This window comes from Sturnus vulgaris, chromosome 12 (assembly GCF_052056855.1).
Source record: "Sturnus vulgaris isolate bStuVul1 chromosome 12, bStuVul1.hap1, whole genome shotgun sequence".
NCBI classification, from domain to species: domain Eukaryota; kingdom Metazoa; phylum Chordata; class Aves; order Passeriformes; family Sturnidae; genus Sturnus; species Sturnus vulgaris.
Genome location: NC_142254.1, coordinates 3,634,278 through 3,655,721, shown reverse-complemented (window position 1 = coordinate 3,655,721; position 21,444 = coordinate 3,634,278). Strand labels below are relative to the sequence as shown.

At 44.8% G+C, this 21,444-nt stretch overlaps 1 protein-coding gene across 3 annotated transcripts in view; it reads right to left on the bottom strand.

Annotated features, from left to right (window-relative positions):
• The window catches only part of PEPD (peptidase D), a 144,971-nt gene that overhangs the window by 4,249 nt on the left and 119,278 nt on the right, over positions 1 to 21,444 (bottom strand). For 2 of the 3 annotated variants that reach the window (XM_088171820.1, XM_014881912.2), the window contains 2 exons: positions 12,113 to 12,304; positions 3,488 to 4,137 (listed from right to left, as the gene is read on the bottom strand). In XM_088171820.1, the coding sequence (XP_088027946.1) occupies positions 3,988 to 4,137; positions 12,113 to 12,304 (342 nt within the window). In that variant the 3' untranslated portion in view covers positions 3,488 to 3,987. Of the gene's footprint in view, positions 1 to 3,487; positions 4,138 to 12,112; positions 12,305 to 21,444 lie in introns of those variants that run through there. The other variant, XM_088171819.1, reaches the window with a different exon arrangement.

Below are 21,444 nucleotides of genomic sequence, written 5' to 3'. Positions count from 1 at the left end.
CAGAGGGGACGGCAACGGCGGCGCGGCTTCTGAGCAGCGCCTCGGGCCTGAGCCCAGCACCGCGGGCCTGAGCCCAATGCTGGGGTCTGAGCCCAGCGCCTCGGGCCTGAGCCCAGCGCCTCGGGCCTGAGCCCAGCACCGCGGGCCAGAGCCCCCAACGCCTCGGGCCTGAGCCCGGCGCCTCGGGCCTGAGCCCAGCACCGCGGGCCGGAGCCCCCAACGCCTCGGGCCTGTGCCCGGCGCCTCGGGCCTGAGCCCGGCGCCTCGGGCCTGAGCCCGGCACCTCGGGCCTGAGCCCAGCGCCGGGGCCTGTGCCCAACGCCTCGGGCCTGAGCCCAGCTCCTCGGGCCTGTGCCCAACGCCTCGGGCCTGAGCGCAGCTCCTCGGGCCTGTGCCCAACGCCTCGGGCCTGAGCCCAGCGCCTCGGGCCTGTGCCCAGCGCCAGGGCCTGCCGGCACAGGGACAATGGGACCTGGGCATGGGGACAGCGGGACAGACAGCGATCCAGGCATGGGGACAGCGAGACAGCAATCCCTGGCCTTGGGGACAGTGGGACAATGATCCCTGGCCTTGTCTGACAAGAGGACAACAATCCCTGGCCTTGGCTGACACTGGAACAAGGACCCCTGTCCTTGACTGGCAATGGGACAATGATCCTTGTCCTTGGCTGGCACCAGGACAAGGCCTGGGAGGAGCAAGGGGCTCTGTGCACCTCACTGCCATGATTGTAACAAATCAATGTTTTAGCCTTACTTCAGTGAGAGGCTGGTTCCAAGCAAAGGGTCAGTCTTGTCTTATTCTAAGCCCCCACCTGCCAAAGTAGCTCCAAGGCGCAAAGGTCGTTTCCTGTTTCCCCGAAGGTGAAACAGCCCAGGCTGTATGACAGCAAAGTCCCTTCATGTCACCCCTCTGCTGCAAGGCACAGAAAATTTCAGTGTAGACCTGTAAAAGTTAAGATTTTTCTTTTGACATATTATTCTTAACTCCAGTCTGTGACAGAATCCAGTGCCTGTCAGTACACAAGGAGTTACAGCACTGCCCATTTCAGCAGGAAAGCTGATCCCATTTTCTCGCCGTAGCGCTAAGGGAAGGGGTCTGCTCCAGCCCCCACTGGGAGCTGCACTCCTGTAACCACAGCTGCAGCAGGATAATTGGCAGGTAAATTCAGAGTGCACCCAACCCCAAGGAGCTGAAGCAATTTGCAGAAGCAATTTACATGTGTCATTTCAGAAGTGCTCAGACGTTTCTAAACACACAAATTTGCTCAGCACAAGATACATTCTGTTACTTCGGTGCCAACTCTATTCAAGTCGGTTTGTGCTAAGGGGAAAAGACATTTGGGAAAACATGACAGTATAAAATACCTTGATGTAGTCAAAAAGAAAATTTACCATAACCTGTACATTAATATACTTGAAATTATTTAATGTAACTTTTTAAAATATTGAATATCACTTTGCCTTTTTAAAGAAGGCTTATTCCCCCTCCTCTCTCCAATTTAGGAAAAAAGGTCTATTTCACTTTTTGCTTAAGTGGACAAAAATGATCATAATTACTGAACAAACTTCTGGAATGAAAGATGAAATTTTGATTCCCCGAGTTTGTAGGCTTGGTGACGAAGGAAAATGGGAGCAAGTGCCTCATCCCAGAGCCAAAATCATCCCAGGTGGAGCGGGGACCGGGAGCAGGGACCGGGGACCGGGAGCGGAGCGGGCGCTCCCCGGGCCCGCGGCAGGACCGTGCGCGGCCACACCCAAACACAACCGGTTCTGCTGCTGCACAGCCCGGCACTGCCCGACCGGTTCTGCAGCAGCAGAGCCCAGCTCCTGCCAGCATTCATCACGGCCAGGGAAGGCCCAGGAACTGCACCGGCGTGACGGCTTAGCTGAAACAGTTCCAAAACTCTCCTTCTTTCCAAATCTGTGAAGTGTTACTATAAAATAGTAACTGCTGCTGCACCCAAGCACAGCAGGTTTCAGAGCAGTGAGCCATCCATCCCCTGGGCGTGTTCAGAGCCTCCACTTGGCTGTGGAGGGAATGGGGCTGAGGCCACAAGCACTGCTTTCCACTGAAAAAGCCCGAGTTTTGGGGGCAGATGAGTTCAGAGCAATGCCAGTATAATCTCTGTGTTCTCATATCTGCAAGGCACAGCAAAGCCTGATGGCTCTGTGCAGGTGCTACGTTTCAGAGGTGGAAGATTCCAGTCACCACAGCAGGAACATCAATGCAGCAGCACGTCCAAGCTTCTGATCTCACAACCTCGCTTCCTGAAAAAATAGTTTCCCTTCAGTCAAGAATTCCTGCACTTGCCTCTTACAAATTAATGTCAATAAACCTCTAAAAAATGTAAATAGGCTTATTTATTAATTGAGTGACATTAATGGAGTCCTCTGGATTGTTTCACAATGTTTCTTTGGTCTCCCATATGAAGTCTCCTACACAGCAATGGATCACCAAGCTCTTGGGAATAAGGAGCAGGTTCTTGTCCCACAGACCAACCTGCTAAGCAAAAAGAGCTCTCCTAGAGCAACGTATATGACACTTTTAAAGGAAATTATTTCAGGCCTAGATCCAGTCGGGGGTGAGGGGCACAAAGGCAGTGGGAGTGGTTTCTGGTTTCTGACAGCACCCAGGCCCATGCTGTGCTGTGCTCCCCACGTGAGGCAGGGCACTTGCAGGAGCTCACAGTCCATCCCATCAGTGTCAGTGGCCTGGGGTGAGCAACAGAACTGAGCTGCTCACACCAAGTTGCTGAGGCATCAACTCAGATGATTCCTTCAGTGGGAAAATCCTCACCTGGCAGGCAGTGAGATCCAGAAAGGCCCTGATGCTCTGCTGTGGCTTCAGCTCCCCCCAGCACAGCACAGAGATGTTCTGGAGTGGCTTTTCAGTCAAACTGCAACAGAATCTGAATATTGAACAGGAGTTTTGATGTGTATGTAGAGTGAGAAAGATTATTTTTATGTAGTTACCAGCACCTAGTGCTATTTTAGGATGCAAGAAATGTATTTATTATTCTGCAAGCTGATGAATACCTACAGTAAAGAAAAGCTTCTCTTGGTAATTCAAATCTTGCATGAGTGGAAAATAATTTTGTGACCAATATTAATACGTTTGTAAGGTATCCAAGTAAAATTTACATTATTTCATTCTGAACTGTCAAACACTGAACAGTTAAAAATAACTCTATCATGCTGCACAGCATATGCTGCTGAATGACCATGAGCCATGCAGCAAAGATATTCCCTTCTTTCAACTTTTGAGGCTAGAAGCACCATAGCAATCTATGTTTTTAAGGAACAAATGGATGAACAAATCTAATGAGCATGGGGCTGTGTGTGAAGGATCAGTACAGCCACTATCCAGAGCAGAAAACTCTGGCTAGTGAAGGGTCAAAGTTTGCAGAGAACAAATTGGTAGTAGGGTCAGATAAAGAAGCAGGAACTGGAGCAGAAAAGCATAATAACCACAAAGTTGTGAACACAAATGATGCCAAGGTGAATTTTAATAAAAATTTGGTTCTGCTTATTGCAAGGATACAGATCCATAAGAAAAATATGTGTCATTATGTCCACTGAGAACAACTGATTTTTATTTCTGTTTTTCACAGAACTTGTGATGAAGTTTAAAAAAGGAATTAAGAGTGTTACAATGGCTCATAGCTTTCAGATAGTCCATTTGGTATTTTAGAGTCCCAATCATCAAAATTCAGATTTAATTGCAAAATATATGTGAGCTGAAATCTGAAAGAAATATGATAAGGCAGTAGGGCTATTTAGCTGCCACTTGGTCACATAAACTGCTGATTGCAAGCAGCAGTTGAGTTACCTGGACCTTCTACCTTCATTTTTAATGCATGAATTTTTCCAGCTAATAGCCTGCCTGCCTCTCCTGCTATTAAGAATTGGATTCATTTTATTTTATATGCCCTAGCATTAAATCAGAATGATGACTGATTAATTGGGGCAATAAGTATCATCCTGAAGTTTACTGCTCTTGGCTGGAGAGGCAGACAAATGATTTGGCACTGCTCTGGCCCTCTGCCATGAAAGCCTCAATTTCCTCCACAGTCCGTGGGACACACGTGAGCAGCTCCATTCCGGTGGCTGTCACCGCGATGTCGTCCTCGATCCGCACCTGCACAGGGAGCACACGGTTACCAAGGCATTCCACATGGGATGGGCAGCGCTCAGGCAGCAGCAGCAGCAGCAGCAGGGCACAAGGTGCTGCTGCAACCCAGGCACAGCATCACACTGCAAGCATGGAATTGCTTGGCACCACCAGCGCTTTGGCACGGGGCTCTGCAGGCTCCAATTCCCCGTGAGCCACTGGCCTCTGCCACCCTCCTGGGGTCACACAAACTTTTAGTGACCCCTGGGGTGGTGGTGGCCCCTCAGGTGCTGCTGCTGCATTGGGTACATCAAGGACAGTCTGAGCAAGGTGCTGCAGCACTGAGTTCATGCTATGTCATTCCACGGGGCCAGTAAATCTCAACCCCCTGACAGCAGGAGCAGTAAAAAGAACATTCTTCCCTGGGTTTGCCTCCAGCCTTCTTAGCACACGGCTTGCTAAGAACAGCGCCTCCTGATGCCCACAGTGTCTGCTATCAAAGCTGTCCTGTTGCTGAGCTGCAATTCAGGTAGCTTCTCTTTGCACTTAAAACTTTTCTCTAAACACAACAGGCTTTCAAAGTGAAACTTTGAACGTGAAATAGCTTGTAGCTGATATTCCAAACATTGAATTTTGAACTGATGAGAAAGTCCTAACCAGGCTGGACATTTCTTTTAAAATACAATCACTAAATTTCAAATCGTGGAAGGAAAAAGCAGATCCTCTCAGTTTTTCTTTTTCTCTCAGTTTAACTCTTGCTATTAAAATGAAAAGTGTGCTTCATTTCTGTTTGTCTCTAATCTCTTCTTACCAGTAAATGTGCCTACACAGTCATTCCCGTTATCTTATCAGAAAAATGTTGCTAAGTTGCTAAGCTGCAATAAAAGCAATTTTAGTAAGGTGCAAATCCAAAAGAACACAAACCCTGGGTACTCCCACCTTACAATTGCTTTAATTGTTTCTGACCTCTTGACATTTTCAACTAAAAATAAAGCTGGTTAACATTTGTACTTCTGATTGCAAAATAATCCATTTGTTCAAACAAAATGAGTCATCCAGTCCTTATTAAACTGTTTAATGATGTCTTTGCCAGATTATTTCTTTTACATGGTATCAAGTTAAGTGTATTATAAAGCAGAATTAAATAAACAAAGTCCATTGAGTTTACACATTTGTTTTGGCCAGCTGTAAATTTGAAAGCTGTGAGGTTCTGTATGCTCAGTATGCCTGAAAGGCCAGTGCCTTGCTGCAGAAGAGAGCAGCAACACATGCAATGACTGCACTTGATCAGATTTTACCAGCATGGGCTTTTTGATTCACTGCTTCAAATCTGACTGCAGAGCAAAACAAGGATCCAGCAGTAGGGTCCCATGGCATTCAAAGGCAAATCCTGCTGTGTGCCTGTCCTGCTGGGTCTTGGGCCTGGGTACAGCCTGCCTGGGTGGACCAGTCCCTGCCAAAGACCTGATGGTACCAGGCAAACCCTGCAGGAGTGTCAGAATCCAGGGACAGAGCTGGTAAGATGGTAAAAGCCAAAGCATCACATTGGCAAGCCCAGCCAGTGTAAATGGAGCAATGATGTGGAAAGTAAAAATGTCAGTGCAAAAGTAAGTCTGAGAACAGAGGGAAGGCCAGCCAAAGCTAGAACTGACTGTGCCTACAGAGAGAGCCTTTTCCCAAGCACTGCCAGGCCAGCTTCACAAACCTCTCCCTGCCTGAGCTGAAATTCCCCAGCTACAGCGACATATCAGCCAGAATTCATCTGCTTAACCAGTAACATCAGCAAAAAAGCAAGAAAAATGGTTTGTGTTTTCCAGTTTGGTGTTTCATGCCTTCACCAATACCTCTGCACTCTTTAGGAGGATGGACTGATTTAAAAGCAGAGCAGATGAAAGCCAGACTATAGGAGGGAAGAAAAAGTGGGGCAAGGTGTCTGTCCATGCTGTTCTCTATCTAGGCCACAAGAGAAAATCAGGGTGGGGAAGGAACTGGGAAATAGTCAAGAGTCATGAAAGGACCAGGGAAAGGAAGGTATAATGAGGTGAGACAGGACTGACAAATAATGGACAAAGAGAGCTGAGACTGGCTAAGGAGTCCAGGATAGGGAGATCCTGGTGGAGGTGAGAAGTGAGACATCCCGAATGAGGAGAGCATACAGAGACTGGAGCTGCCAAAGGCAGGGAACTGAGGGTGACCAAATGGAGAAGGATGAGTGCCACACCCAGTGACTCCTTGTATAGGAGGAGCATTGTTAGGAGATCATAAAATCGATCCACAGTTGTGATCTGCTGTGAAAAGTGGGAGAGCCAGTACTGTCACATCAGCCCTGCTCAGCGTCAGCACCTCCAAACGGTCTTTGGGATGTGGATGGAGGCACACAGAACCACTGGTCCCCTGGGACCACCCACCACTCCCTAGGAACACGCCACTTCTTTCCCTGGAATCTAACCCTTCCTCCACTGGATGAATCTCACCTGAAATGGATGCTTGCCACAAGACAGAAGTCAGATTTCCCATTTTCAGGGCATGATTTTTCCTTTGCCTAAAAGCAACATGAGTGCAGAGGAACAGACTCTCAAGGGGAAGGGAATGGTTCCACTTGCTCTTTTCTTTCACACCCTCCACGCTTCACCCCGAGTTTAAACTCAGCAGCAGCAAGGAGCAGCTTCACAAGACCTGCAAAACCTTCCCCACAGGAGAGCCTGTCATTTGGTCTTGTCTTCTGTCCAAATGGGCAAAAGATGCTGGATCTGCCTGGCAAGGCTCATTCAGCTTGGGACTGCCTTTCCCAGAGGGGGACAGTGGTTATGAAACTTGCTCTCAGAGCTGTCCCTGTTTGCAGGCTCTTTGTTCATTAGTACTGCTTGTTTCAGGGCTACAGAGTGGTTTGGAATTGGGCACTGAAGTGTGAGGCTCACAGCATCCCCAGCTTTCAGGGTGCTCTGCAAAAACCTAGGGGAGGCTTTACTTTTTTTTGGTGTGAAATGGCAGACCATTTACCATTCCTGTAAAGATGCAGTGGCCAGGAATGCCAGGACTGCTCCAAAAATGCTCCAAAAATTTTCTTATCTTGGGTAGTGGCATGATCTGTCTAGATAGACTTGATTGCACAACTGCCTAACACCAGCAACAGGCCATCATGTGGCTCAACTCGATGGTCCCAACTCTGTCCCAAAGCAGGGCTGTGGGGGCACAGCCAAGGACAGCACAGGAGTTAAATACCAGGGCTGGTGTCAGCTCTGTACAGCCTCGCACTTTGTCCTGACTTACTAATACAGTCATGCTCCCCAGAGCCTCCTGTGTTACCTTCCAAGGGAAACAGGGTTGAACTTACTAATTTCTTTTGGATGATAATATATATACAAGGCTTTTGACAATCAAAAAACTCTTTTGGCCAATTAAATAATCCAGATTTGCATGATGACAGATCCCAGATGTCAAAAAAGGCAACTGGTGAAATGTCTCTCCTTTTTTTTTTTAATCTATTGATCATTTGTTTATGACTGTGGAAAGCAGCAGCACTATCACTGCAAGACCTTAGAGTGGGCCACTTGCCTGGAAATGATGACAGGATGTGGCCACACATGGGACCATCCAAAGCAGACCAGCACACATCCAGCTGGAGGATCCATGGGTCTGTTCCTACAGCTGCTGTCCTACAGAGGCAGCTGTGTGTAGCCAAGGGAACTTATTTCAACTCAGTCATCAACTTACCAATAATTTTTAACAGAGCAAACTCATCATGAGCAGAGTTTGACTTCTGTATCTCAGAGGGATAGGAAACAGAGCTGCTACATCAAGCCCAGGGTGCAGGGATGGGGAAGGCTCCTTCCCCTTGGTACACACTGGCTATGCCAAGTGTTTTCTGCAGAGGCTCCAGGCTCTGTGCCAGTGAATCTCATCCTATGCTGGAGTCTTCCTGGTACAAGCAGGTTTCATTCACAAACAAGTCTTCGTGTCAAGAGAACATTAATTTTAAATGTCCACATTTAAGTGTTCACATTTTTATAGAAGAGGATCAATATCATTAGGGTGAGGCCATGTATTTTATTAGATTAACTGATGCAGATGGAAAAAAGCCTCAGGGGCCCAGTCCTTTCACCCAGGCTCAAAAAGTAGCATTAAACTACAAGCTAAATACAGGTTAGAAACAGCTCGACTTACTTCAACCTAATTATATTAATTACACAAAAGAAAAGGGTTAAAGAAGATTCATAAGCAACTAGCAGTAGGTTTTGGGTTGCCTACACCTATCACTTCCCTTAGAAGAACTTTTAAAGGAAGTTAAGTATGTACATTGTGACAATTGCTTTCCTAAGAAAACTTTTGAAGAAATGCTGTGTAGCACTATTACTGTGATACAATAAGCAGTGTTAAAAAGTAGATGAGCATAATATTTATTGCCTAGTAAAATTTTTCATTTCACAATACAAATTCACCATAAACTCAGAAACAGGGCCTAATCTTCTGAAAAATAAAGATCAGGACAGAGACAGCTACATGGCTCTCTGAACCAAAGGTAGAGGCAGTTAAATATCTTGTTCTTTATTTGCTTTAGCATTTATTCTGAGTAAGGGAAGTAGTATTGTTTTGAAAAATATTGTAATATTAGCGGATCTTCAAGTTCCTGGGCTTTGTAAATCTGTTTAATTTTTAAATGAGAAAAATCTGTAAACGGAAGAAATTAATGCATTTAACACCCATCTGTCTTTCAGCATTTTCTCTGAGTTGCATAGTTTTCAGATATTAAGTCTAGTGCTAGTTCTACAAATCCTAGGGAAAAATAAAGCCTGAGCAGAGACTGAATGGCTTTACTGTGTCTTTGAGAAAACATCATATGAACTGCATGAATCAGTAATCAGCTTATGAAGAATGGAAATGTCAAACCCTAAAGGGCAGCATTTGGAGTCAGCATTTCCCCTTCCCTGAGGATTCAGCTGCTTTTCCTGAGCAATACATACAGCCATATGCACATCCCTCTATTTGCACATCTGTGTTTATTCAGGAGCATGTGGGGCAGAGTCCAGGCAGAGCAAAGGTGCCCTGGGCCAGGCACTGTGCCAGCGTCCAGCAGCAGCCCCTGTCCCACAGGATTTATGACCTCGGCAAACTGGACCTTGCTTTTGCAGATGGAGAACTCAAGTACATGTGACTGAAACGTCCCAAAATTGGCTGAGGAAGTTGGTGAAGGACTGAACTCAACAGCTGTCAAAGTAAAGAGTGTGGGGCTTCAGACAGGGCAACGTGCCCTGAGCACTGCTGGGGGAAGCCAGAGGTAAAAGGTTTGGTAAAAGCCCCGGTGAGGAGGGCCCTAAGAGCACTGCTTAGAGCAGCAGTGACAGCACAAAGGAAGGTGCAGGAAGGTGTGCTGGCCACGGACCTGTCCCAGCAGGGCAGGGAAAGGAAACTCTCTGCTGATTCTTCCCTGCTCCTGCAGCTTCCACAATCTCTTCGTGGCTAACTCCAGGCAGCACAAATCACAATAAATGGCTACACTCTTGCCCTTTCTGGCACACTACAAGAGCTTTGCTTCTCAATGCAGAGACTTTCACAGTCAAGACAATTATCCAAAGCCCAAAAAAGACATGAATTCAAGGTGAATTTATTAAAAATCCACAAATTCCCTGTGTGGACAGACTTACTTAGAATTACGGTGGTGTTACTTCAGTGAATGTTAGTTCATTTTTGAAGTGAATTACACTAAACCAAATTAAGAACATTTTAATTAGTGCTGAGCTCTGCAGAGGGAAATGGAGAACTTATTTCCTTTTGTAGAATGTATTTTACTTTTACACTTAAAGGAAGATTGGACTGGCTGTAGTGAACTCTTCAGCTAGAACTGACATCAATACTAGCCCCTGTACTATGAATATTTGTCAGTAAAAACATTGGCCTTTACAAGATGTTTTTTAATCCCATAGAAAGAAAGTTTTCTGGCATGTTTTTGTGAGAAATACTCTGGATAAACTAGAATGAAACATCTTGTTCATAACTAAGCACTCTACACAGCACGAATAGCATCTTCTATTTATGCAGAATCAAGTCAGAATGGTAAAGATGGAAAAACTTATTTTGATTGCATTATAATTCCGCATTTGTGAACAATTCAGAAATATTCAGATGTATTCCAGTCTCAGATTTTATTTTCATTCTTCTCCTGGACAAAATCAAGTGACAACATCTGGCTCGGAGTTTGTGTGTATTATTATTTTTTCTCTCTAAGTAAAATGTATTGTTCACAGGGGGATCAGAGATTTAGATTTTTGCTCAATCGTTTTTGGGCTGCCCCTTCTTTTAGCAAAGTTTGTTGGCTAGCTCTCCTTACAAGTCATCATTACAGGAAGCTAAGCAAAAATGAGGGAACAAAGTTAGCTTGAAATCTCTGGAGCAAAAGTGCCTGATCCAACAACTTATTACCAAAGTAGAGACCCCGTGCTGTCACTCCTATTCTGTGCAACCACAGGCACGGGTAAAGCATAGACACACCTTAGGCTGCAGAAATGGAGCGGGCATTCACAGCCATTTGGGAAAAATGTGGCTTTGCTGAGCAATTTCAGGAAAAGCTCACCAGGAATCAATTCAAATGCAGAAAAACTCCCACGGAGTGTTTACAAGGAAAACTAAGACAGTTAAACCTGTTTCCATTGCAGTGTCAAGCTACAAAAGCACATCCCAGTGTTCTTTTAAAATGCATTTCATCGTGTGGTGTCATACAGAACGTGCTCACAGTTAGAAAATGCAGAATTAGCTGTCTTTTGTTCACAAGCACTTCAGTTGTCTGGCTGGTAAATCTTGATAAAGAAACAACACAGAGACAGATAATGTCCCAGACCTCGGCAGTGAATTCAATACCAGCAAGGGTAAAGTCCTGTGTTTCTTAATAAGGCTGCACCCATACCATGGGTGGCTGCCCTCAAGCCTGGTTGGCTCACATGACCGGGGACAGCACACACAGCTTTGCAGTCAGGGCTGGTGGTTCCAAAGCAGCTCAAACCAAAGTGCTACAGTAATCACCCTCTCAAGGCTGGGGTACAGTGATAAATCGGTCAATGGCAGCAGCAGGCAATCCCTATCGAGTGACTTCTCATAGCAGAAAATCACGGCACTGCCAGCGACTGCTCGCTGTATTGAGACTTAGCAGAAGAGCCATGGGGAGGATGTGGAAGGGCAGCTGCCTACTCTATCTCCCCTGTGCAGGAATACAGAAGCTCAGAGAACAATGTGGCACCCTTCAAATGTTTGCTCTGCTGAAATAAAAGCCCACTGGAAGCACTGCGACTGCTGAATGCTCTGCGAGGGCGGTGGCTTTGAATGGGAAATGTGCCCTGGACACTGTGTACAAACAAGGCCCCTCCACTTGCCCAGCAGCTGCTGCAGGGGAATGATTGCCCAGATCACCTCCACCTCCCGTGGCCAATCCTCCTGTGCACACTGCTGCCCGAGCCTGTCACACGGAGCACGGGTGCTCTGGAACCCCATTCTTCTGGAAAACGGGGAAGGTTCCCCCGAGGCACAAGTTTCATGTCGTTCTGTCAATAATCCTGTAAGAGCAATTATTGCTGTTTTCATCTACTGCCTCCCCAGCTTAAACAGCATCAGGCTCTTCTGCCCTGGCAGGAAGCACTGGACTGTGCTGCTGTCAAGGAAGCCAACTCTGGACCACAGAACTCAGTCTCATATTTCATAACATACATGTTTCACACATTAGACAAAACACCTACCTGGCAAGCCACTGTATGGTGCTGGCAGAGGATATTTCAGTCAATGGGAAAATATGGGTCTATCAATAATCATTAGTACAAAACCGCATTAAAAGTTAGAATGAACCCCCCACCCCCAGTTTGCCTGCAGAGTCAAATGGTCCAAATGACTCAAGGTGCTGCTTCAGGAACAGCCCTATATGCAGTACATTACAGCTCCCCGAAGACTTCTCCTCAGATACACAGTGAGGGCAAACAAAGAGAAAACCAACGAATAAAAGCATCTGCTAAGAAAGACTCACCCCGCCGAATCCTCGGAAGCGCTGCAGGACGCTGCTGTTGATGAAGCAGGCCTGTGCAGGGTCCCTGAGGGCCTGCTCCAGCAGGGGCTCGATGAAGTAGATGCCCGGCTCGATGGTGAGCACCATGCCCGGCTGCAGGCGGCGCGCCGTGCGCAGGCTGCGCAGCCCCGGCTCCTCGATGCGCTCCACGCCCTGCGCGACACAACAGCTCTCACACACACACCAAGGCAATGCACGGAGCACCTCGTGTCCAGCCCTCCTATGGGACTGCTCCATCCGACACACAAAATGTGAACAGTCATCATAAAGGAACTGAAATTTCGCTATGTAATTACCTCCCTCCCATCGGTCCTCATTTAGCTTTCGCACACAGTGATGACCAGTTTTCAACTCAATACCCCAACTGTTTTTTGCACCACGGAAATCTTGGCTTTGGATATGTTTGGTACTGTTGCTCTCCACCTTGGGAGAAATACTGCACTACAAAGCAAAAAAAAATTACTTGCACTACTCCTTGCTCTAACTCCCTTGCAAAGTATGATATTGTAAGCGACATGCAAATTTTGAAATGCCCCTGCCACGTCATGGCTGAAACAGCTGAACTATGAAGCAGAGAACAATTTCTCCAAGGATATGCAAATACTTATTCTCACCAAATGTTATTAAAACTACACATTTACGATCTTGATTCAGGAGCAATGAGTCTACACATGACCTCATAAAAGCAGCCCATTTAAACTAAACTTTTGTCAGATTCAGACTTTCAGGCAACATGGTGCTGACTGGTATTATTAAAACTTAAATCAAAACAAGTCTCAACTAGCAAAATATTCTCTTCTTCCCAAAAGGTGGTAAAATAAAATGATATATGAGGATATGCTTAGTCAAGGAATTAGAAACACTGCAAACACCAATTCCGGATATTAATTTTCTTCCCCCAAAATGTGCCAGGTATTGCAATATCAGAATAAATATATCTCAATCCCATTAGGTTTTTGAAAATCCTTTGCAACTGTAGCAAAATTTCCCCAACAAATTATCGTAGTGACCTGTGAACAGCTCACAGGCCCACCGGCTTGCAATCACGCACACACACTCTGCTCACAAAACCTTTTCTGCTTTAGCCAGGGAGTCAGAGGTTCAGATGGCTGAGACCATGGCATTATTTATCTGGTCTCCACACAGCTTTCCCGAATCTCGCTTCTGGCCAAAGCCACGGTGCTTTCCCTTGCCAGCAGAAGGGGCAACTGGTGTCAGCATCACTATGTGGATGACGGGTGTCACGAGGATGAAACTTCCCCTTTCTCCCAGACAAACCCAGCCCAGCACTATCCCAGTGCTGGGGACCACGTCCTGGCACAGCCCAGCTCCCATGCTCCTGCCAGGCCAGGCCAGGGCAGGGGGAGGGAGGGAGGCCAGAGCACACCCTGCACATTACCCATGTTTTCATCTTACTGATCATTCCTTCCTCAGAGTGCACACAGCCCTGCAGTATTGTTTGCTCCTGAGCTCCACTTTCAGTTCAGAGAAAGCCTATTTTACAGAAATACTGCTTTGCAGCAGCCCCTCCACAGTGTTTGCTTTATTCTCACTGATTACCCAAGCAATGCTGGGGTTGCTTTTGTTCCCTCTGCAGAACTTATTCTGTTCCTACGTACAGCATCTTAGAGTAGCCAAGATTTCTAGAGTGAACCAGCCTGGACATTTGGACACAGGTTTGCCCATTTTGACTGTGTGTTCGAAATGTTTCATGTCATATGTTTGATTTGGACTTTGCAGAGCACTATATATTACACTATATATTACATATTCTTAGAACAAGAAAACATGGTTTTGTTTTACTAAGCCTAGGAAACAAGAATACTGTGATATTAAGCAAGGCATTTTGAATTTGTATTCTTATCAAAACTCAAAGAAAATCAATATATTTCTAAACTTGAAACAATAACTGCACTGAAATGGAGCCATTTTTTCTCTCATACTGCCCTTTGGGGTTTGGCATTTCACACATTCATTGTAATGTGTAAAGGAAATGAGGGCATCCAATCTTGTGTATTAATCTCTCCATGAGCTGTAAACAATTAGATTAGTGTCTGGACCTTTTGGTGCCTCGCCAACTATCTATCGGCTACTTTACAACAAACAACCCATATTTGGCTTTTAAGTACACTTCTCAATTCTACTTGTAAATGCCTTTTCCAAGGCAGTCAATCCAAGACAGATGCTAGAAAGACAAATGCAGAGCGAGGAAAACAATCGCAAACATCCTCTGAAGGCAGCCCTGGCACAGCATCCATAATTTTTTGCCTTTACTTAAAATAAATGGTGTTTAACACCATGTGTGACAATAAAGCCTCAGTAGCCCCCTTTATTTACTTCTGTACAGCTGCTGAAGCAATGGTAGGCATTTTGTCTAGACTGCTTGCAGTCTGATCCTGCTTTTAGTTCTTCCTTCAAGAAGCTAACAGCAACTCAGGAACAAGACTCAAGACACACATTTGGATAGTCTCTTAGCAATGCAGGGAGACTTCCTGAGGAGCCTGAATATTGCTGCTCACCCAAAAGCAGCATTTTTACTTCTCTAGAAGGAATTCACAAAGTCTTTTTGCTATTCCCCCCATCCTATCTCAGTGCTGGCTCTAGGTTTCATCTCCAGATCTTTGGATTCTGCAGGTACTGATGCAAGCTATACCACAAAAGCATCCCTAGCGGGCCTTCAAAGGAAAGGTAACACTGCTCAGCTTTTCAAAGCTGAAAAGCAAGCATGACAGCAGTGGGTGGCCTTGTCCCTTTTAGGAGAGGCTAGCAGGGTGCTCACCAGAAGATGTGTGAAATGGCTGAAGAGACCAGGTTCTGGCTATGGCTTATATGTGGCCACTCACACTCTGAACACAAGACTGCCCCAATGCAATTTGCTGCAAGGCTGGAGGACAAAATGAGCTGGCACACGAAATAAGAAGAGAGGGACAATGACCAAGCTGGGTAGATGACAAAATTCCTTCTTTTGAGAACAGTGCTGGATTAAAACACACATCAGACCATGGCTTCAGCATCCCAAGTGACATCTGATCTCTGGCCACTCATGACCACCTTGGTAGCCACCACACCAATCAGGTCCAGGGGCTGACAGCTCTCTCTGCTGTGGTTGTTTATGAAAAGTAGGACAAACTGAGGGCTTTTTTTAATGACTGAAACACCACAATCCACAAACAGAAGATGACAGGCCTGAAACGAGATTTGCCATTTTCCATTAAGTCAAACTCTCTTGGGAGCAAAGGCCGACAGGGCAACCTGGCACTGCCATCCTTCAGTGTGAATCTGCTGCCATTAATGGATTTCCTTCCTTGAGAGGAGGAACCTTCCCTACATCTCACAGCTAAACAGCTCAAGCTTTGCTTTCAACAATGACCATGATGTTGTTTTGCAGTCAGACAAAATGAATGGTGAAACTCTGAGTGCTGGTACAGCAGCTGTGTGTGTACCTGTTTCTATCACCATTATATCCTGGTGGCCTGGCCACTGAGCAGGACTCTTGTCACAGTGCTGCACAGAGAGAAAGTATAAGCTGATAATTTGCCCCCAAAAAGTGTACAGAAAAGTCTAGAAAATATTAATGCCTAGGCATCTAAAAAGAGACTTGCAGCTATATTCTGTGAAAACTAAATTTTGAATAACTGTTTATTCTCCTGTATATTGCAACAGCTGACTATATCTGAAATTGTTTTCTAAGACTGACTTTATCTGGAGGTTCTGCTCATATTTTAAGATTGAGATACTCCTTCCCCAGTAAGCACAGATGTATGACACTGTCATTTGTGACTGTACTCCTGCCAAGAACATTGGATTCCAATTAATGGTTCATCTAAGGTAACAAAAACCAGCATGCCTAGGCAATAAGGACTGTCAAGGGAACAAGAGAATTATTATGTAAACTGATTTTATTACTATGTAAGCAAAATAAAAGTTCAAATTAAGAGTACAGTAATACAAAATATTACTATTTTTGGAATAAGCAGGGAATTAGGAAGTATGCAAATCTGCCTATTTCCCAGAAAAAGGGCTGTGAAAGACTAGAATTTGCAATATCCCCAGAATATCTCAGTATAAAGATGAATTACTGCTTGCTCCTAAGCAACTCAATGGTTAATACGTTGCTTTTTCCATGGAAGAACTCCATTGTGTATCATGCTGGACGTTGCTCCATCAGCAGCAGAGAAAGCCCCAGGCCCACTGGGGCCTGATGCTGGGTTTGGTTTTGGGTAAGAGCTGAGGGAAAGCACAGGTGATGTCCCTGTGCTGGCTCTGCTCACCCATAGTGACAGTAAGTGCAGGGAGGTGCAAGGGCACCCTGCCTGCCAAAACCAGGGGCTGCAAGCTGGCATCACCCCAAAGTTTCCTCAAGCCAGCAATGGCAACAGACCCCAGGCACGGCAGAGAACACCTGAGGTACTCACAACTGCAAATACACTGAACCACAGTAAAAGACTCACTCGTGACACAATCTAGTTTCACATTCTCTTTTCCAGCTAAATCATCACAGAACTTTTTGGAGCCTGACAGACTGTCCCAGTTGGAACACATCCAGCACAGTTAAGTCCTAACCACTTTACCAAGATAAGTGCAATCAAGTATTTAAATTAATCAGAATACTAACATTACATTTAGATAATATTAAATGAGCACTAAAGTGAAATCTCAGCTCTTTTACTCTTCCCTATTCTCCCACTGCACATACCTAACTTCTAATTAGCTCATTTAATGTAAAAAGAACAGAGAGCTCTGTGCAGGTAGGAAAATAAAAGTCTCAAATTGCATTTCACGTGTCTCCTGGTCCCTTCTCTCTAAGCCCTGGTTTCACTTGCTGAGTGTTACTAATGAAGATTAGTTTATTCAATCTCTCCAGCTTTTCCCCAGTAGCCTGAGCTGCCTATAGTGACCTGAAGGAACTGCTGTCAGTCCTGCCTTTGAAATGAGCAGCAGGCTACAGGAGAATATGCCCCAAGCAGCACAGATCACTCCTGGCATTTGCAAATCAAAGCTTCCACTTCTGCAGGAGAATCGAATTATGAGCTGGAGCTTTTGGGACACAGCTCAAAGTTAATATTGGCAGAATAGAGGACACATGATGTTTAACTGGCTATTTTACTTGAAGTGTTTTCTTCTTTTTCTAAGTATTTACTGTGGTATCAGGTTTAAGTTACCTAATAATTTTCCTGATATTACAGGGAATGAGGAAAAATCATCTGCCACTTATTTAAGGCACTTCTGCCTCATGATTCAGCTGGAACTGAATTTCAGTCCATCACCACAGCATGGTTCAGAGCAGAACTCCCCATATCATTTTTGCTTTCTGATCCTCTGATGTTACCAAGCTGCAGTGCTATCATAATGGAAATAACAAAACATATGGACTACATTTTTTTCTCTTTTCTTAGAACCTAAGTTTGAGGGAAAAAAAGATAGCAAATAGTAAAAATCACCAAGTTGACAACTACAGCATTAACCCAGAAGATGAGGAGAATATTAAAAAGAAACTTATGAGAATTTTATAAGAAATGAGAGAAAGAATTGCAAAAGCTACCAACAACAGTGTTTTAGAATGAAACCAATGACAAGCACCATTTCAAATCTAATGAACAAGTTTCTTGTGACACACAAAAAGCAGATGTAGGCAATAGTCTTAAATGAAAGGGCTTTTTCTTTTGTGATCTTTAGATACCATTAGTGAAAATTGTATAGCAAAAACCCCAAAGTATACCAATGACACCTTACTGTTTCTCATGTAATTGAAAGCAAAACTCTACTGTTTTGTTTTTCTCTCCTACTGTACCTAGAATGAATTGTTCAAAAACACCCAAGCTCCATTAGTTGCTGCTAAAATTTCAGAAATATTTGGACAATAAATATTCAGATAAAAGCTCTGTTAGCACACAAAGTCTTTTGCAACAAACTTCAATAAGTCAAAGAAACATAAGCAAGAATCTCCATTAAAAAGAAAAATTAAACAGAACTAATGAAACCCAAACCAAACAACTAAAAACCTCAAGTCCTTAACACCCCCCTTCTCAGCAGAGGAGGGGAACTCTGTGGTGTAACAGGGCATGTCTCCATCATGGCACTGCACTGACACAGCAGCTGAGCCTTCCCTCCTTTCCTGCCACTGCTCAACTCCTAAATCCCATTAACACCCAGACTCCAGCATCTATCCTCACAGGGAAAAGCTGCTGGGAACTGATCACAGCTTTTCTGAACACAAGATGACACAGCAGGGTGAGATCTATTAGCCTAACCCTGGGAGAGGTTTAAACCCCACACAAGAATCCCAGGCTGCAGGAAACTCTCCTGGTTGCTGTTTGACCCAGCAGGTAACAATAAGCACCAGAGATTTCCGTGCTGCTCTGCAGTGGAAGGCAGGATCCTCTCATCTGTTTCCCTCCTGCATGCTGCCTACTCAGTGGCTGTATATATGTTTTTGCTATGCAGGAATTCAAAGAATAAAAACCAAAAAAACCAAAACCAACAACAACGAAAAGCATTCAAGGGGTCCTCCCATGAATTAGAAGCAGCGAGTTTTTTCTCCTAATCTTTTCTCAAAGTGTGCAATCACTTGCGAGAACAAAACCAAAAGCTAAAACTAATGAAAAGCTTTTACTCTTTGTCAAGTAAAGGCACTCTAAGTGCCTTCCATACAGGTTGTTTCATGTTTGCAGGTCCTGGGTAACCAAAGCTGGAGCAGGGCTTTGCAAGGTTATGGCAAATGAAGCAATTTGCACCACCAGCGCCCCACACAACAGCTTTAGGCTTCTTGGTAAATTCACTTCATCCTCCGATTCTTAAAGGAAAAAACATTAATGCATCATTTGCAATGCTAACCACAAAATAAAAAATGAAATCTGCTTCAGCAGAAAGTCAGATACATAAGGAAAATAGTTTTTGCCAGAACAAGATTATTCCTGTATTCTCCAGGACGTTTGGTGACTTAAATTCCCAGTCAGTCATCTGGGATCTGGGAGCAAGCTTTCTATTAAAGCCACACACAGCTTGTGCACAGCAGAGATGCTCCCCAAGCATGAACAGGGACGGAAGGATCTGGGAAACTCCAAAACAGACCTCCAAACTTAATTTGTGATGCAGAATAGCAACAAAAGGATCAGCTTTTTATGAGAATCGAATTAAAATTTTAAACTAAGGTAAATCTTATAATTTTAAAAAACAAAGCAAAATTAAACTCTTAATTCATAAGATGCGAAAATCACAGTAGTTATTAACCTAACTTAAATTAACTGGCTTATTATTATAGAAAGTCATCAAATGTACTTAGCATTCTTTAGAGCCTTATAGTCAATTAATATAGCATGAAATTGAATCAACTCAGGCATCTAGAGACATGGAACCTAGATTTAAATGAAAACTTCAGCCTCATCTACCTCAGGGTCTGAAAATTTGGGGCCACCTACAACATTTTCTTCATTGCGACAGGCACAAACCCTCATTTATATCCCATATCGAATTTACCCAGAAACAACTGCAAGAATGTGAGAAACCCATCCCCATGATTAAATTTTACAGCAGAAGCTAAGCCCAGTGGGGTTTTCACCCTTTGAAGCGAGCTCTGTCTGACTGAGGGCCAGATTTTCTGAAGTGATTAGTACCACTGGGGCTGAATTTTCACAAGTGCTTGAGCTGCAGTCAGCCCCTCAGAAGAAGCAGGCGGGTTTTCAAAGCAGCGCTGGGATTCCCACGAGGAAACTGCCGTGCCCAGGGAGCTGCTGGCTGCTCAGCACTCCCCAAAACCACAGCACTCCCCAAACCCAGAGCACTTCCCAAACCAGAGCACTCCACAAACCCTGAGCACTCCCCAAAACCAGAGCATTCCCCAAAATCAGAGCACTCTCCAAACCAGAGCTGTCCACAAACCCAGAGCACTCCCCAAAACCAGAGCATTCCCCAAAATCAGAGCATTCCACAAACCAGAGCTGTCCCCAAACCAGAGCACTCCCCAAAACCAGAGAACTCCCCAAAACCAAAGCACTCCCAAACCCAGAGCACTCCCAAAAACAGAGCTGTCCCCAAAATCAGAGCACTTGCATAACCACAGCATTCCCCAAAACTAGGGCACTCCCCAAACCCAGAGCATTCCCAAAACCAGAGCTGTCTCCAAAACCAGAGAACTCCCCAAACCCAGAGCACTCCCCAACACCAGAGCTGTCACCAAAACCAGAGCACTCCCAAAACCACAGCATTCCCCAAACCCAGAGCATTCCCCAAACCCAGAGCACTCCCCGAACCAGAGCTGTCCCCAAAAGAAGAGCAGTCCCCAAAACCAGAGCACTCCCAAAACCAGAGTTGTCCCCAAAACCAGAGCACTCCTAAAAACAGAGCAGTCCACAAACCCAGAGTACTCCCTCAAACCAGAGCTGTCCTCAAAATCAGAGTACTCCCATAATCACAGAATTCCCCAAAACCAGAGCTTTCCCCAAACCAGAGCATTCCCCAAAACCAGAGCACTCCCCAAACCAGAGCACTCCCAAAACCAGAGCTGTCCCCAAACCAGAGCTGTGCCCAAACCCAGAGCACTCCCCAAAACCAGAGCACTCCCCAAAACCAGAGCTGTCCCCAAACCCAGAGCACTCCCCAAAACCAGAGCTGTCCCCAAACCCAGAGCACTCCCCAAAACCAGCACCTTCACTTGGTGCTTCACTGGCAAACAATGCTGCTCACACTACTGTGAACATGTTGCCCTAAAATAAGGTTTCCAAGACACATTCATTGCTGGCCAAAACCGATTATTCTTTATCACAGCAAAAATTAGGAAGGGAAATGTTATATTTTCTAATATCTCAGAGTATACTTTGCAGAAAATCTGCAAGCATTTAGAACATTTGTCAAAGAAGAAAGTGCTTGTTCAATGCTGCATGTGAAAGCAGCTTACTGGAAAAGATGAAAACTTATTGCCAATTTTGAAAAAAGAAATCTTTGGCTACCAATGAATAACTAATCTAAGCTAACAATGTCTGGAAATAGTTTTTTTGGAACACACAAAACTTTCTGACGGATAAAAATTAGGAAATTAACGTTTATTGTATTATTTCAAATGTAACTGTTTACACTTGAGGAAAATAATGGAATAATATCCACTTGGAAAGTTTTTATTTTTAAAAAATCGTTTGTAATACTCCCAGAAATTCCCTTGGCCAAAAGCAAAGAAGTTGCTTTTTGACCAGCTAGAAAAAAGAACATGATACTACGGGCACGGGCTCTGTGTACAATAAACACCAAAATGACTTCATAAAAATCTTTGTGAAGATCTCGCTAGCTGGTAAACATTTAAA